The sequence below is a fragment of the Rhopilema esculentum genome, chromosome 1 (genome assembly GCF_057945365.1).
Source record: "Rhopilema esculentum isolate cy_ngs chromosome 1, ASM5794536v1, whole genome shotgun sequence".
Taxonomy (NCBI): Eukaryota; Metazoa; Cnidaria; class Scyphozoa; order Rhizostomeae; family Rhizostomatidae; genus Rhopilema; species Rhopilema esculentum.
Genome location: NC_142815.1, coordinates 3,964,738 through 3,978,696, shown reverse-complemented (window position 1 = coordinate 3,978,696; position 13,959 = coordinate 3,964,738). Strand labels below are relative to the sequence as shown.

General features: G+C 38.9%; 1 protein-coding gene across 2 annotated transcripts; it reads right to left on the bottom strand.

The window, feature by feature from the left end:
- Positions 1-392: 392 nt before the first annotated feature.
- LOC135690265 (uncharacterized) lies at positions 393-12,296 on the bottom strand. 2 transcript variants are annotated; one of them, XM_065207772.2, is made up of 6 exons: positions 12,142-12,296; positions 7,322-7,704; positions 5,319-5,980; positions 3,711-4,057; positions 1,392-1,617; positions 393-875 (listed from the first exon to the last, which is right to left on the bottom strand). In XM_065207772.2, the coding sequence occupies exons 2-6, from the start codon at positions 7,686-7,688 to the stop codon at positions 567-569; spliced, it is 1,911 nt and encodes a 636-aa protein (XP_065063844.2). In that variant the 5' UTR covers positions 7,689-7,704; positions 12,142-12,296; the 3' UTR covers positions 393-566. The 2 variants fall into 2 exon arrangements, with proteins under 2 accessions (XP_065063844.2, XP_065063846.2); XM_065207774.2 differs by having other exon boundaries at positions 12,155-12,283.
- Positions 12,297-13,959: the final 1,663 nt, after the last annotated feature.

Here is a 13,959-nt window from a genome sequence, read left to right as displayed (position 1 = left end):
ATATTATTGATATAGAAAGCTACTTTGATGTTTTTTATTTCGCAAATAACAAAAAATTAGTTTACCACTATAAATGGTTTTTATATTACAAAATATTTATTGAGCCCCCTCTCTCAATTTAGTCCCCTCTCTCAATTTAGCCCCCTCTCTTTAAGCTCAATTTAGCCCCTCTATTAAGTGCCCCCTTTAAAGTGCTGAAAAACAATAAGCCCCCGGGGGGCTAAAAAGAGAATTTACGGTAGATAGGTAGGTAAATAACGTGTGTGTTGCATTGCATGAACTTTAAATTGAACATAACCCCCCAATTCTCCGATAGTCACCGTCAAAGTATAGTATTGCCAAGGTTTCCCTCCACACAGATCGAGAATTGAAATAAAAAAAATGACAAGAAGTTCCTAACTGCTAATATGTTAACATAAAAAATTACTATACTCTAGGTTTTAACCTTCAAAATCTTCTATCTACCAGCAAATTATTGACAAACCCCCCTCACAGTTATAAGCCCCCTTCAATCTTTAGAGGAGGAATAAAAAACCTCAATTTACGAGTAGGATTCCACGCCCTGCTCACATGTCCACAGGCTGACCGGTTGATGATTCCATTGTCTGGATAGTGCGTTTGTATTTATCCAAATGCCTGATGGGTAATTTCATTGCGTCACGCCTAAAAGGATCACCAAGCTCTCTTGTAAACATTAACTCAACAATAGTTGTCTTGCCTTCCTCCTGGTTTCGAACTGCTTGCCGCAAAGCATCACCGATCTGATCACGATGTGTGCACGTGATTCCTTCAGCTTTCATGCTTCGTGCGATGTCGGCATAGCTCCAGGGATTGTACAGCTGAACCCCGATGTAACGATCACCAAACCATAATACCTGCAAGAACCGGAAAAAAATATCTTAAATCATATTCAAAATCTTGTAAAGATGGCATTTCTGTTCATTTTGATAAAGTTCATGTTTATGAATTTGCAATTATTATATATTTGATTATATATTAAATTAAAAGTATAACATATTTCCATAATTAGCTAGCAAGGAAAGCTATGGGGTTTAAGAGTTTTCAAAGGTTCTTCGGCGAATTTTGGATGAAACTTTAATTCTTCATTTTTCATTTTTGCATTTTCTCTACATGTCAGTTGGGGAGCTTCCTCGAGGTCAGGGCTTTTTTCAAAATTTTTACTTTCAGTCAAACACAGAAATTCTTAAATGTCAGAGGAAATAACTTCTTACCCGATTCTTTTTCTCAGCTCCCATTTTCTCCAGTAGAGAACAATGTTTCACCTTTGCCTTTAAACAATTGCCCTAAAAACGTTTATAGGATGACCTCTGATCTTAACCTTAAAGGTCAGTGATCTTTAACCTTAAAAGTCAGAGGAAGTAATATCTTACCTGGTTTTTCTTCTCAGCTCCCCATTGTCCATTATTGAAAACGATGGCAGTTGTTGGGATCTTCTCTCTAATGCAAGTGAGCACCTCATTTAAACTCATACCCCATGCTCCCTCTCCAACGTAAGCAATAGCTGGTCTGTCAGGTCGAGCGATTTTTGCCCCCATAGCCGATGGGAAGGAGTATCCGCAGTTACCAAAGGTCATTGCAGCGAAGAAAGAGGGTGAGCTGAAATACAGAAAATAACTGTCATTATCATAATCATAACCTGATTTGGAAATATTGTGTCTAGTTTATAGCTTTGTCTTAAGATTTTCGTAGGTGTATGGGGGAAGGGAGGGGGGTATGTGCCCTTCCAGTCAATTAGAAGTTCTTCCCTTCGAACAAAATGGTCCCTTATGTAGACTGAAAGAAAGTCTTGACCCCCCTCTTGCTGAAGCCGAGTAGGTTACAGTAGGTTTCATATTGTTTTCAGATAATGTTTTCAGATAACGTCTCACACTGGTCACCAGTGCAGCGCAAACCATTTGATAATAAACTTCATCTGGTCTCACGTGTTAATCTTAGCCTCAAAGAGAATCAACAGGTGCCAAACATACATTTCGTTAGAAACAGCACTGGAATAATTATTGTAACTTTAGACTTCCTTCGCTGCTATGGAATATCGCTTCCATAAATGTTGTCATCAGATATGTATTGGAAAAGTTTTCACCTTCTAAAGGTATCTGCTTATTTCATCCTCAAAAACTTTCTTTCATCCCCATTTATAAACAGGAAACCGATGGTGATCAAACTCCTCTATTGTATCAGCTATCCGTACAATTATTTTCATTGATACCACTCAATTCCATTTTAACTTTTATTTAATTTGAAATATTTTTTAGAATAAAAGAGTTTTCTCGATTGTCTGTTGATATTCGCTAGAATTATCCTTGCTTTAGTCAGATGAGAGTCAGGCTCAAATCGGGTCGGGTCGGGTCAGGTCGGGTCAGGTCGGGTCAGGTCGGGTCAGGTCGGGTCAGGTCGGGTCAGGTTTGGTAGGGTGAAAGAACTTTAACAAATCATATAGAATCGCAGCTTATTTAATTTTTTCTAGTCCCATTTGTGTCCTATGGCCTAAACCATTTGTCTTTTACTACCAACAACTGCTATCAGGGACTGATTTATCTTTAGTTTAGCATCCTACAGTCCATCAGAAATTGCAAGTGATTTTCTTCTTGCCTTCTGTCAGATGCAGCCTTTACTGGCAAAATGGTTTTGGAGAGTCAAACACCTCGCGCCTTCGAATCACCTCCACATGTCCAATGTAAGTGGCTTTATTATTCTTTAGATACATTCTACTCAATTCTTCGTTACAGAAAACTGTACATGCCCCTAAGAGGAAACTGAATACTCAGGTATTTTGATGGCCTTTTTGATACGGCAACTAAAGCATCAATCAACGTAAAAAGTTAATGGTTCTTTGCAACTTCGTCTGTTTCACTTTTAGATTCTTCTAGATATTGTTAGAAAAAGGACGATAATTTCTGCATAAACTTGCAAGTTGAGTATAAGTTTTTTCACCAGTAAATATTTATTTATGCGATGGATGTGTCCAGACATCGACAATTTAGAATAGAGGCCACGGAACCAATGGACACATAAAGAGCCTAGCAACAGAAAATCCTTAAAATGTTTTTTAACCATAAAATTTATTTTGCCCTTTAACCAAAACTGCATGAAGCAATAAAATGTCCTGTTAAGAGGCATCTCTTTCTTCAAGATCCGTTTTGCTCAATATCAACTTTCAACAAGGGGCCAAATGTCTCTACCAGCCCCTAAACATAAACTCTTTTTTTATAAGAACAATTTTATAAGAACACGAGCGTCAAAATTGGTCAAAAGTTAAGAATAAATTAAGGACAACCTGAGGCTGAGCTACTGTAAAATGCAATTTTAAACAACGTTTTATCTCAAAAACGAGAATTTTTAGCCATGTATGGGTACTTTTTCGGTGAATATTCAAACTTGGCGAGCAAATGAAGGTTGTCTCCCTCACTTTGTTGGCAAATGAGGCCTGAACGAGATCCGAGAGGAAGAAAGCAATTGCATTGCTTACACTCTCTTAATTTAAGAACAAATTAAGAACAGTCCAGCCTCAGATTTTCGAAAAAATTAAGAACAGTCAGCCTGAACTTAATTCTAGTGGTTCTTATAAAAAAGAGTGTAGTCCAAATGGCGAGACACCACACTTTCAACTATTCATCCGAACCTCCTGACATCTCTCCTGCCTGGTTTGTAAACAAAATGGTGTCAAACATGAATAAAATAACACAAGATACCTGTTGAATCTCAAGTAGCCATTAGACACAGAGCAAACATTTCCAATGTCCGTTGAAACCATTGCGTTGCTAGGCATTGCTCGTTCCAGTTCCCTCAGCGCCTGTCTTGGCAATATCTTTCCTTCTCTGGCGCGTTCCACACTCTCCGTCATATCATCCAATTTTAGTTCCCATTCCTCCCGCACTTGAGCTAACTTCGTCAGCCTCTCCTGCGCATTTGATAGAGCGGTGACGTCACGCATTGTACGTAAACGAGACAGAAGATCTTTTGTAGCTAGTTTGCAGTCCCCGTTTATTCCAACATCTACTGACTTGACCAGGCCGATTCTTCTCGGGTCCACTTCAACCTAGGTGAGCAAATCCGAATACAGTAGAACCTTATATGCGTACAGACTTTCCACAGTAAGAAACCATTGGCTTTTAGGTCAACAGCTTATGAACAAGCACCTATTGAGTAAAATCCTTTGAAGCAGCTACAATCCCGGACAAAAATGGTTGAGACTTTTCAAGGAAAGCTTATATTTTCACTTTCCTTTAAAAAATAACTTTTCCCCCTCCCCCAATTCAATATTGAACGCACGATTTTGAAGGAGAAATGATAGAACTACAAATCCAACATTGCTTTGGGGGGAAAGGGGGGATTCGAATTTACAGGGGCAAGGTAAAGTAGAAAATTGCAAAAATTGCATTTTGTTTCAACATTTTTGTCCGGGATTGTAGATATTCTAACAAGAAATTCTAAACAGTCACCATGTCAATCATTTTCTTGTTCTGAAATTACGCCTAGCTGCAAGAAAAACAATATAATGGACAGGGATTTTTAATCAAAACTTCTATGTAAATTCCCGTGAATAGACTAGGGGACTCAACATAAAACAAACTTCCTCCTAAAAGACCATCTTTGTTCCAATTTACGGTCCCGAAAAGGTAGGCCACATATTAAATACTACCATAAAAAACCATTTTGGTTCATTGACCACATTTATTTTGCCCTAAACATACACAGTACAATATTTATTACCCCCAACAGGCACCGCGGAGCAGAGGGGACTGGGGGGCTTTAGCCACTTTTTGCAAAAAATGCCAAATATTAAGTATCAAACTAGCAGAAAAGCCTCTTTTTATACGGCTTTAGCCCCCCCCCCACTTTTTTTAGACCCCCCACTTTTCTCAACGCTCCGCGGTGCCTGCCCAAAGAGTGGAGATTTATGTTTCAAGTGTTAATTGTTGGTGTTAAACATTGAAATTGGTGCAGATGAAATCTCCAAATAAAGGGGACCTTACTGCTACTATACAAGTGTCCATTTTTTGTACACAACTTTCAAAATGCTTGATAGTTTGCTTGCTGGATTTAAATCGTTTGTTTTTTGAGGTGTCTGTCGATCGAACCTTGATTTTAGCAGACATAGACTAAGCATCCTTATCGAGAAGTTTTGGTTAAAAGAGGCGTAACTATAAACCTATTTTTTGTCTAAGAGCACTGATTGGCTGAACTATTTTCAAAAGGTTGCACCTTCCTTCTGATTCATTCATTTATATCTGCACCTCACTGAACCAAAGTTTTACGAGTCAATTTCCCATTACAATAAATATAGTTGCTTTCCCTACCTGGATAATTTTCGCGTTTTTAGGCCAATAGTCAAAACCGTATTGCGGGAGAGTTCCAAAGGGACTGAGCCTCGTTCCAAGAGCAATAACGACATCAGCCTCGTTGATTGTCTTCATTGCTGTCTGGTGCCCAAGATAACCGAGCGGACCGCACCATAACCCGTGACTTGCAGGGAACGCGTCATTATGTAGGTACGTTGTGCAAACTGGCGCTGACAAATACTCCGCCAGCAATGACACCTCATTCACTGCATCACCCATGACAACACCACCGCCAGCGAGGATGACCGGATTCTTCGCTTCGCGTATCAACTCAGCGGCGGCAGCCAGTGAATTCGGTCCGCCGGCAGATTTTTCAACACGGACAGGTTTAGGAATAACATAGTCAGCCTCGTGATAGAAATAATCGCGCGGAATATTCAGCTGTGTTGGTCCGCGCTCGTTCATCGCAATATCGAATGCCCGTGCTGTGATTTCACTCATTCGATTCGGATTGTTCACGTGACCCTGATACTTTGTGATCGAGCTGAAGATCGGAAGTTGGTCGGCTTCTTGGAATCCGCCCAGACCTTTCGTGGCAGTGCCAGCTTCCGGGGTGATGCAGACAACTGGGCTATGTGCCCAGTAAGCAGCAGCAATGGCTGTTACAAAGTTTGTTATTCCTAGAAATAGAACAGGAAGTTAATAAGCTGCCATTAACCTCGCTATTCCTGGAAATGAAGTAGGAAGTGAATCAGCTGTCATAAGCTTTGTGATTGCTAGAAATAAAACAGGAAGTGAATCAGCTGTCATAAGCTTTTTGATTGCTAGAAATAAAACAGGAAGTGAATCAGCTGTCATAAGCTTTGTGATTGCTAGAAATAAAACAGGAAGTGAATCAGCTGTCATAAGCTTTTTGATTGCTAGAAATAAAACAGGAAGTGAATCAGCTGTCATAAGCTTTTTGATTGCTAGAAATAAAACAGGAAGTGAATCAGCTGTCATAAGCTTTTTGATTGCTAGAAATAAAACAGGAAGTGAATCAGCTGTCATAAGCTTTTTGATTGCTAGAAATAAAACAGGAAGTGAATCAGCTGTCATAAGCTTTTTGATTGCTAGAAATAAAACAGGAAGTGAATCAGCTGTCATAAGCTTTTTGATTGCTAGAAATAAAACAGGAAGTGAATCAGCTGTCATAAGCTTTTTGATTGCTAGAAATAAAACAGGAAGTGAATCAGCTGTCATAAGCTTTTTGATTGCTAGAAATAAAACAGGAAGTGAATCAGCTGTCATAAGCTTTTTGATTGCTAGAAATAAAGCAGGAAGTAAATCAGTTGTCAGTAACTTTGTGATTCCTGGAAAAGAAGTCGAAAGTGAATCTTTAAGAAAGTTTTCTTAAAGATTGTTTTTAATCTTTAAGAAAGTGTTCTTAAAGATTGTTTTTATCCGCCCTATTGAAAGTCATACGGACTATCAATATTCTATACTAATTGAATATACTCTCTGCCTATTTGAGTTTGTTAATACTTTAAAGCCAAATAGGCTGTCACAATCTGTCACATAGTTTGTGATGTCACAAAGTTAATCAGCTGTCATTAACCTCGCTATTCCTGGAAATGAAGTAGGAAGTAAATCTGGCTTATATACCGCCTTTGTGGTGGTATCGATCGCCCAAGTGTTGATTGAAAGACGGCTTAAGCAACTTCAATAGATTTAGAAGTCGAGCTAACTCACATTAGCTATTAAACATTTAAATAAACATAGAAAATGCAAATCCTGCATGTAATAATTGTTTCGCATCGGAAATTTAATGGACCGTAATTTTCTCGTTAAGATAATGATTGGGCATCGTCTTACCTAATGGACTCGAGGTTAGGGGCACACCCTTGTTCTTAAAAAATCAACCTTTTATTTTATTAAACAAAGAAATAAAACACGGGTTGAGTGAACCAGTGCATTTCTAATGAAAACATTAGCAAAAGCTATATTGTAAGGATGCCAGGAATTTTTCAATAACACATTACCTGGTCCGTTCTGAGCCGTGCACACTCCATGTTTTCCGCTCGCCCTTGCGTATCCGTCTGCCATATGTGCCGCGTTCTGTTCATGCTGCACCGATAGGAACCGTATTCCCGCTTCCGGGAACAAATCCAACGCATCCATGAAAGCGGATCCGACAATACCAAAAACATCTGTAACTCCCTGGGCGACGAGAGTTTCCACAAAGGCTTCAGATGATGTCATTTTAATAGGGACACCTTGTGGCACGGGTTCGGGTAGCGGGTCCGGGAACGCGGGCGGCGGGGCGGCAGTACATGCTCGTACGAAACTGGTAGGCTTTGCAATCTTCCATAGCGAAGACGCGACGCGTTTCGACGGTAAATTAAGCATCCTTCACAGACAGTTGCTACAATGAATATAAATAAGTTTGGTATTTGATAAAAATTCAGGCGATGATTATGGAAGGTGATTAAACTATGATAAAATTCCGTTTTTAAAAAACCTACCTTTATGAAAGTGCTAAATTAATGTTCACCCAGAAAGGAATAACAGAAATTCTTTTATTTCAACGGTTGGTTAGGTTTTTAAGAATCATTGCTAACAATGGGCCTTTGCGAGCGTGACGACGATCTAAACAATGGCAGTAAACCTCTATGGATTAACCAAAATTGATTTCAGACTGTCTAAAAATGCATTATGGGATGCTTGCGTGACGCAATGGCTCATTGTTAGCAATAAGTCTTTAAGAAACTGCAAACAAAGTGAAAGCAAAGAGATTTGATGTCAAGAAAGGGGGCCATAATTGGAAACAATTAAGGTTTTTTAGTTTTGAAATACGAAATAACTTTGGTTGACTATGGCACCAATAAACAATGCTGAAATAATTATGAATTATGTTATTTGATGCAAAACGAGATAATTATGATCAAACTATAAGGAAATATCATGAAAAGTCACGAGAACGCAACAGTAAGGAGAATTTGGGCCAATCTAACTGTTTTTTTTCAAACTCGATGAGCGCCCCTTGAAAAGAAACCTAAATCTCTACGCTTTAGAAACATGTCGTCAATCTGTAGTACTTATAATGATTTCTTCTTGAGAACATCGTAACAAATGATCAGAAAAAGAAAAGCAAAGAAAAAAGGAGTAAGAGGAAGCTTGTGGGATGCAGCAAATACATTTCAAATAAAACAGAAGACAGAAGCCCAGACCCTCCCTAACCCTTTCAAAGTTTTAGGGCTGCATTGCTCTTAATTCGTTGGTGGGTCGTTAGTGTGTAAGTTACACAAATTTAGAAAAAGGCAACCTCCTCTGTGCGGTTTTTACAAACAGGTCTCAAACAATTCAGGACTTTTCCCCCAAAAAAGTTTCAGATTTCATGAAATTTCTCGGGAATTTCAATCTCCTTAAGTAATGAATTAAATTCAGATGTGTGTTAAACAAAAGGGGTGTTAAACTAACAATCATTTGTTTCAATCTGTAGCATTAAATGATTTGTCTTTGATCAAAATGATCTTACAGATAAATATCTTGAAAAATGGTTTATGTTAGAGGCAATCAAAAGTTGACCAATCAATGGGTTTGATGATCATGAGGATTTCTGCTACCAAACTACCCCAGCTTGGCATTTTATCAAGGAAAATGATTCTGCGCGACTACCAGTTTCAAGAGTTGTTGCATATGGCAGTTTTTGTCATGAGAATGTTGTAAATATGGTGTTGTGTGGTGTTGGAAATTAAGTATGATTATGAAAAGGGTTTTGTGTCATTTGTTAATGGTTAGTCTTATATTATAAAAAGGTTCTTTTGATAACAAATCTGGATGGCAAATGGTTACTTTTATATTCAATCTAATCTGAAGTTAAAAGCTGCCAGGGGTTAACACCCTCTAGAATGACAAAAGTTATCAAACCCTTAAGTCCAAACATATGTATGAACCTTTAACCTGTATAAATATTATAAAATGAAATGAAATGAATGAATAGTTGCTCTCTATTAGAGTCTCCCAGGGGTGGGGGGGGGCGTACTTGCTCCTGTGTTCCCTTTGAAAAAGCAACCAATGTTCCTGTGTTCCTGTTGAAAGACAAAAATGTTCCCTTATCCCCTTAAACTAGTAATAATATTCCCATGTTCCCAGTGGAAGATTTAAGTTGTTCCTGTGTTCCTGTAATATTTGTTTCTATGTTTCCTTGTTCCTGAAAATCCCTGGGAGACCCTCCTCTATGGTTGGTGGGCTCAGCTGGCCCCAGACCCAAGTGCCATCCAAAATGCCTCCTGGGTGGATGAAGTAAAAAATAGCATTCCTCTTTTAATGCATACCTCCAAGGCATTACATTTGTTTACCTGTGTGTTTGTTCATAGTAAGAGCTACAATTGTTGGCATATACCAAACAGCCCATGCCTCTGCTTTTAACCTGGCTGTGTGCACAAAACCTGTAATTGATATTTGACATCTGGTACCTGTCTAGACAATGAGGCAATTTGCTTGGATGCTTAAACCAACTTGTCACGGACACCAGCATCATCCTGTTTATTGAATTAAGCAGGTGCAGTCTGGCATCACAATTAGAGGGTGGTCAGCACAGTAAAAGTGCATAGAATCTCTTGAATAACTGCTTACTTTCTGTTATTTGTTTTTTGTTGTTACCAAGTACAGGGAGTAATTTTTAGGAAAATGTGACCATACCTTGTGATTCCTAAGGCTGAAATCAGGGATGCTAGAGATGGGGTGCAGGGGCTGTCATCTTTTGATAGAAGGGGCAAGCAGTGTTGGACACTTGGGGGTGGGTGAGAGGGGCGATCGTCCCCCCAAGACTTTAGAGAGCAATGGTCTTTTTTTCTAAAACAATGAAATGTGACGTCATCTTATTAAATCAATAGGCTTGCCCCCCCAATATTTGACCAAGTGTCTGCCCCTGGGGGCAAGGGATACAAAGTGCCCTTTTCATAGAAGTTCCAATGACCATGGTCTTTTGCAACTATCAAAAGATTTATATGAAATGTTGACTGTACCACCTTATTCCTGAGGACATGTCTCAAAGCCTATAAAGATTGTTCTAATGCCAAAAATTAGCCAATTTTAAAGATGATACCTACAGAAATCAAAACAAAGTGACAGTTACGAAAAGATTGTTAGTAGCTGGGAACTTTTTTTCAAATGCCTGCCCCTTTTGCCCTTGGTTGTTCTGGCATCGCTGGCATCTTCTTACATAACCGCTAACTATATGGCTGGGAAGTGGTGATGCTATATAGCCTGGGGGTAGATGGCACACAGGTCACACTCCTATTCATCTGCCATAGTTAAATGAACAGATGACTTAAGCCATTTTAGTATCTGCTTATTTCTTCTAAGTATCAAACTCAAGAACAGCTTAGACACTTAGATATTTTAATATTAAGTTTTTAGTAAGCCAGTATTTTGAAAAACAGCGAATTTTGCCTTTAACTTGAGAAATATTGTAAAAAATTCTTCAGTCTTTAACCTCTGGAAATCTCTCTGAAACCCACAATTATCATTTTATGCAAATAACAGAGAACCCAGGAAGCTATTGCCACTTTTACGCATTGTTGGTGGACAATTCTGTCTCCCACACACCTGGGAAAACCAAGTTTTATCGATAGGTCTTACTAAAATTCAGCCACCCCTTTGGAAAATTGTTGGTCTAAAGTAAAACAAAGAAAGAGATTGGGAAAATTGTTTTGTTCTTGTGACTGGCATAATTGTTGAGCAGACTATCGGGTTATGGGGATGCAAGGGAGAGGTTATAGCTCTGTAAACAAAAAATTGAAAGTGGCAACACAAATTGCTTGGTGTTCCAGGTAAAAACTACCTTTGGGTAACCAGAAAGCCATCAAAATGTCCCCCCTGTCTGGCAGTAACCCCACTTTTCCAGCAGCAGTGGCGGATTTAAGGGGGGACAATGGGTTGAAGCAAGTCTTGCGCCCCTTTTTTAGAAATTGTGCTCCCCTTTTGAAGAATGAGAATCAGATGAAAAAGGTTCTTGGACCGATAGGTTAATTTGCTTCAAGGATTACCTCAAAGTTTTGTTGTTTATTCTGAAAAGGTATCTGAAATTGTTGTATACAGCGCCCCCATTACCAACTGCCCCTCCTTCAAATTTGCTCTGGATCCGCCCCTGTTCAGCAGAAATGCAACAGGCAGAATGAAGTTGGTACAAAGAATACAAAATCATGGATTGTCGTGGGGACCAAAGAGCATCTTACTTATTGAGGAGGCTATAACGTTTAGTGGGCTAAACATACATAAAAGCCTCAGCCCCCTTTACTGCCTCAGCTTCTGCAGTCCAGTTGCATTCATTGATTTCAGGGCAGATCTGTTCATTAGACAGGGAAATGAGTTCAGAAACTGGAACAGTACAGGTAAGGGAACAGGAGCTACTCTCCAAGGAAAAAAATATTGTATGTGTGGCCGCAAGCTGTAATGAGGGCCCGGGAAAGATCTTGCCCTCGCAATACAAGGAATGCTGTCTGTGGTCTGCGGTCGAAGCCAAAGGATTTACAGAGTTGCATTGGATTCCAACTGAAGATGGCAGTTTTAGACAGAAAACAAGAATTAAATCTTGAAATAGGTGCAAGAAAATGAGGTTCGAGGCGCTGGAAAATGTATTAATTGAAATTAACGATTCATATACTGTTGGAGAGGACCTCTTATCCCTGATACAAAGTATTTCTGTGGCGCAAACTAAACGATAACTTTTGACGCATGTGATTCGGCCTAAAGTCACAGGACCTGCATTCAACGTATGCATCTATTTTGGCTATCTTCAGACAAAAGTTTATCGCTTGAAAATTGACTGCAAAGCTTAGCTTTTGAAGCACCTTACCTGAAATTCTTACCAGAAAGATCTTTCACTGTTGAAGGCTAGTTTTCGAAGAAATTTCTCTGGAAAATCTTGGCGAAGTTGCTGCGATGAGACTTCGACGCACCTTTCTGTCTTGTGTGAAAAAAACAAGCTTAGACCAATCAGGCTAGACTGGAACATTACCACGTGATATGATAGACCATTGTGTCTATGGCCATCACGTGCTTGATAGACCAACTGTCCCTAACCTCAGGGGGCTGTTTAGACAAGAAGATGCTTTGCAGGGGGAATCATGTTAGGCGAGGGGTTGAAATCATCGAGGGGCAAATCACTCTACGAAAATCTCGTGCACCTTTTGTGACAATCTCATTGTTTTATCTAAAAATCCCTAGAAATCCTTTTGTTTTAGGGAAAATCTTGTACGCTGTTTGCAAGAGTGAATTGCCCCTCGGAAATCATCTTTATAAACAATTGAAATTATCTTTATGAACGCAATAACCCGAATTGTCAAGAAAATAAAACCAACGTAGAGTCACGCCCAGCCTAAATTTGAAAATCAGACGAAAAAAGTCATGTATTTTTTGTAAATTTATTTTGTCGTTTTCAATGCCAAGAAACTCAAATTTTCAGTTAATAACTATTATTGATGTTTGTTATTAGATATGTAAATAAAATTTTACTAATTATCAGAACAATATAATAATAAGCATAAAAAATACAATAAATAGGGAATATTTTGAGGACAGTTATCTCAGCATTCATGAGACAGAATCAAACGGAATTTCTTGTGATTATAGATAAGGGGGTAAAGAAGATTTTATCAGAGAGACAAAACAGAGCAGATTTATCAGCAAATCGATATCAACTGCGCAATCCCATGATAAATATGTAAATTATAACTTCAAGAGAGAAATAGATAGAAAAGTGAGATAGAACACAATCAAATTTGATAAACTTTGATAAGATTTGGACATCTATTCTATTAATTGTAAATTATGTACGAGGTAATTTTTACAGTTAAAGAGGAGCTGATCTCTAAACAAAGAAAAACAGTTTGTTATAAGAAAAACTCTGTAGAAACAAATTTTGCAGCTGAAGTAGGGTAGGGTAGGGTAGGGTCGGATAGGGTAGGATAGGGTAGAGTGGGGTAGGGTAGGGTAGGGTAGGTGTGGGATGGGGTAGGGTAGGAGTGAGATGGGGTAAGGTAGGAGTGGGATGGGGTAGGAGTTGGATGGGTAGGGTAGGAGTTGGATGGGTAGGGTAGGAGTTGGATGGGTAGGGTAGGAGTTGGATGGGGTAGGGTAGGAGTGGGATGGGGGTGTCCTAGCGGTAACAGTTGCTTTGGAAAATGTCGAGAAGGCATTCTGGAGATCACAGAAACAATGGGAGTCAAACTCTTCAGTGAATTACAACACCTCAAGTATAACATTGATAAACAAAGTTGAATGGACAAAGCTAGAAAAAGATCTAAGGGTTGGAGGGTAAAGCCATATTTCTATAAAATCTCAAATTCGCCCAGACAAGAATCACGGAAAATTTACTGTTTTTGCTCCAACGATGAAAGGCTGGAATTCCGCCACTCGCCAAGCTTATCTATATTTAAAATAACATTTTCTAAGTGCTATATATAACATCATACTCTTTCTTGATTATTCAATCAAATTTTTGGGGTAAAGATTTAACTTATAGGGGGTAATTACAGTTACAGCAAAATATATAACGGATTAGGGGGCTAGAATAAAACATTTTTCTAATAACAAAGAACGAAAATAGTCCACTTAGTGCTTAGAAGTACATTTAGGAATTTCAAAGGACAAGAGCCCCCACAGCCCATGCAAA

Excerpts from the sequence above, each read along its gene's own strand:
- LOC135690265 (XM_065207772.2), bottom strand. The coding sequence starts at position 7,688 with ATGCTTAATTTACCGTCGAAACGCGTCGCGTCTTCGCTATGGAAGATT. Across the intron at positions 1,618-3,710 it reads GGCTACTTGAGATTCAACAG|CTCACCCTCTTTCTTCGCTG; the intron begins GTATCTTGTGTT and ends TCTGTATTTCAG. Across the intron at positions 876-1,391 it reads GAGCTGAGAAGAAAAACCAG|GTATTATGGTTTGGTGATCG; the intron begins GTAAGATATTAC and ends CGGTTCTTGCAG.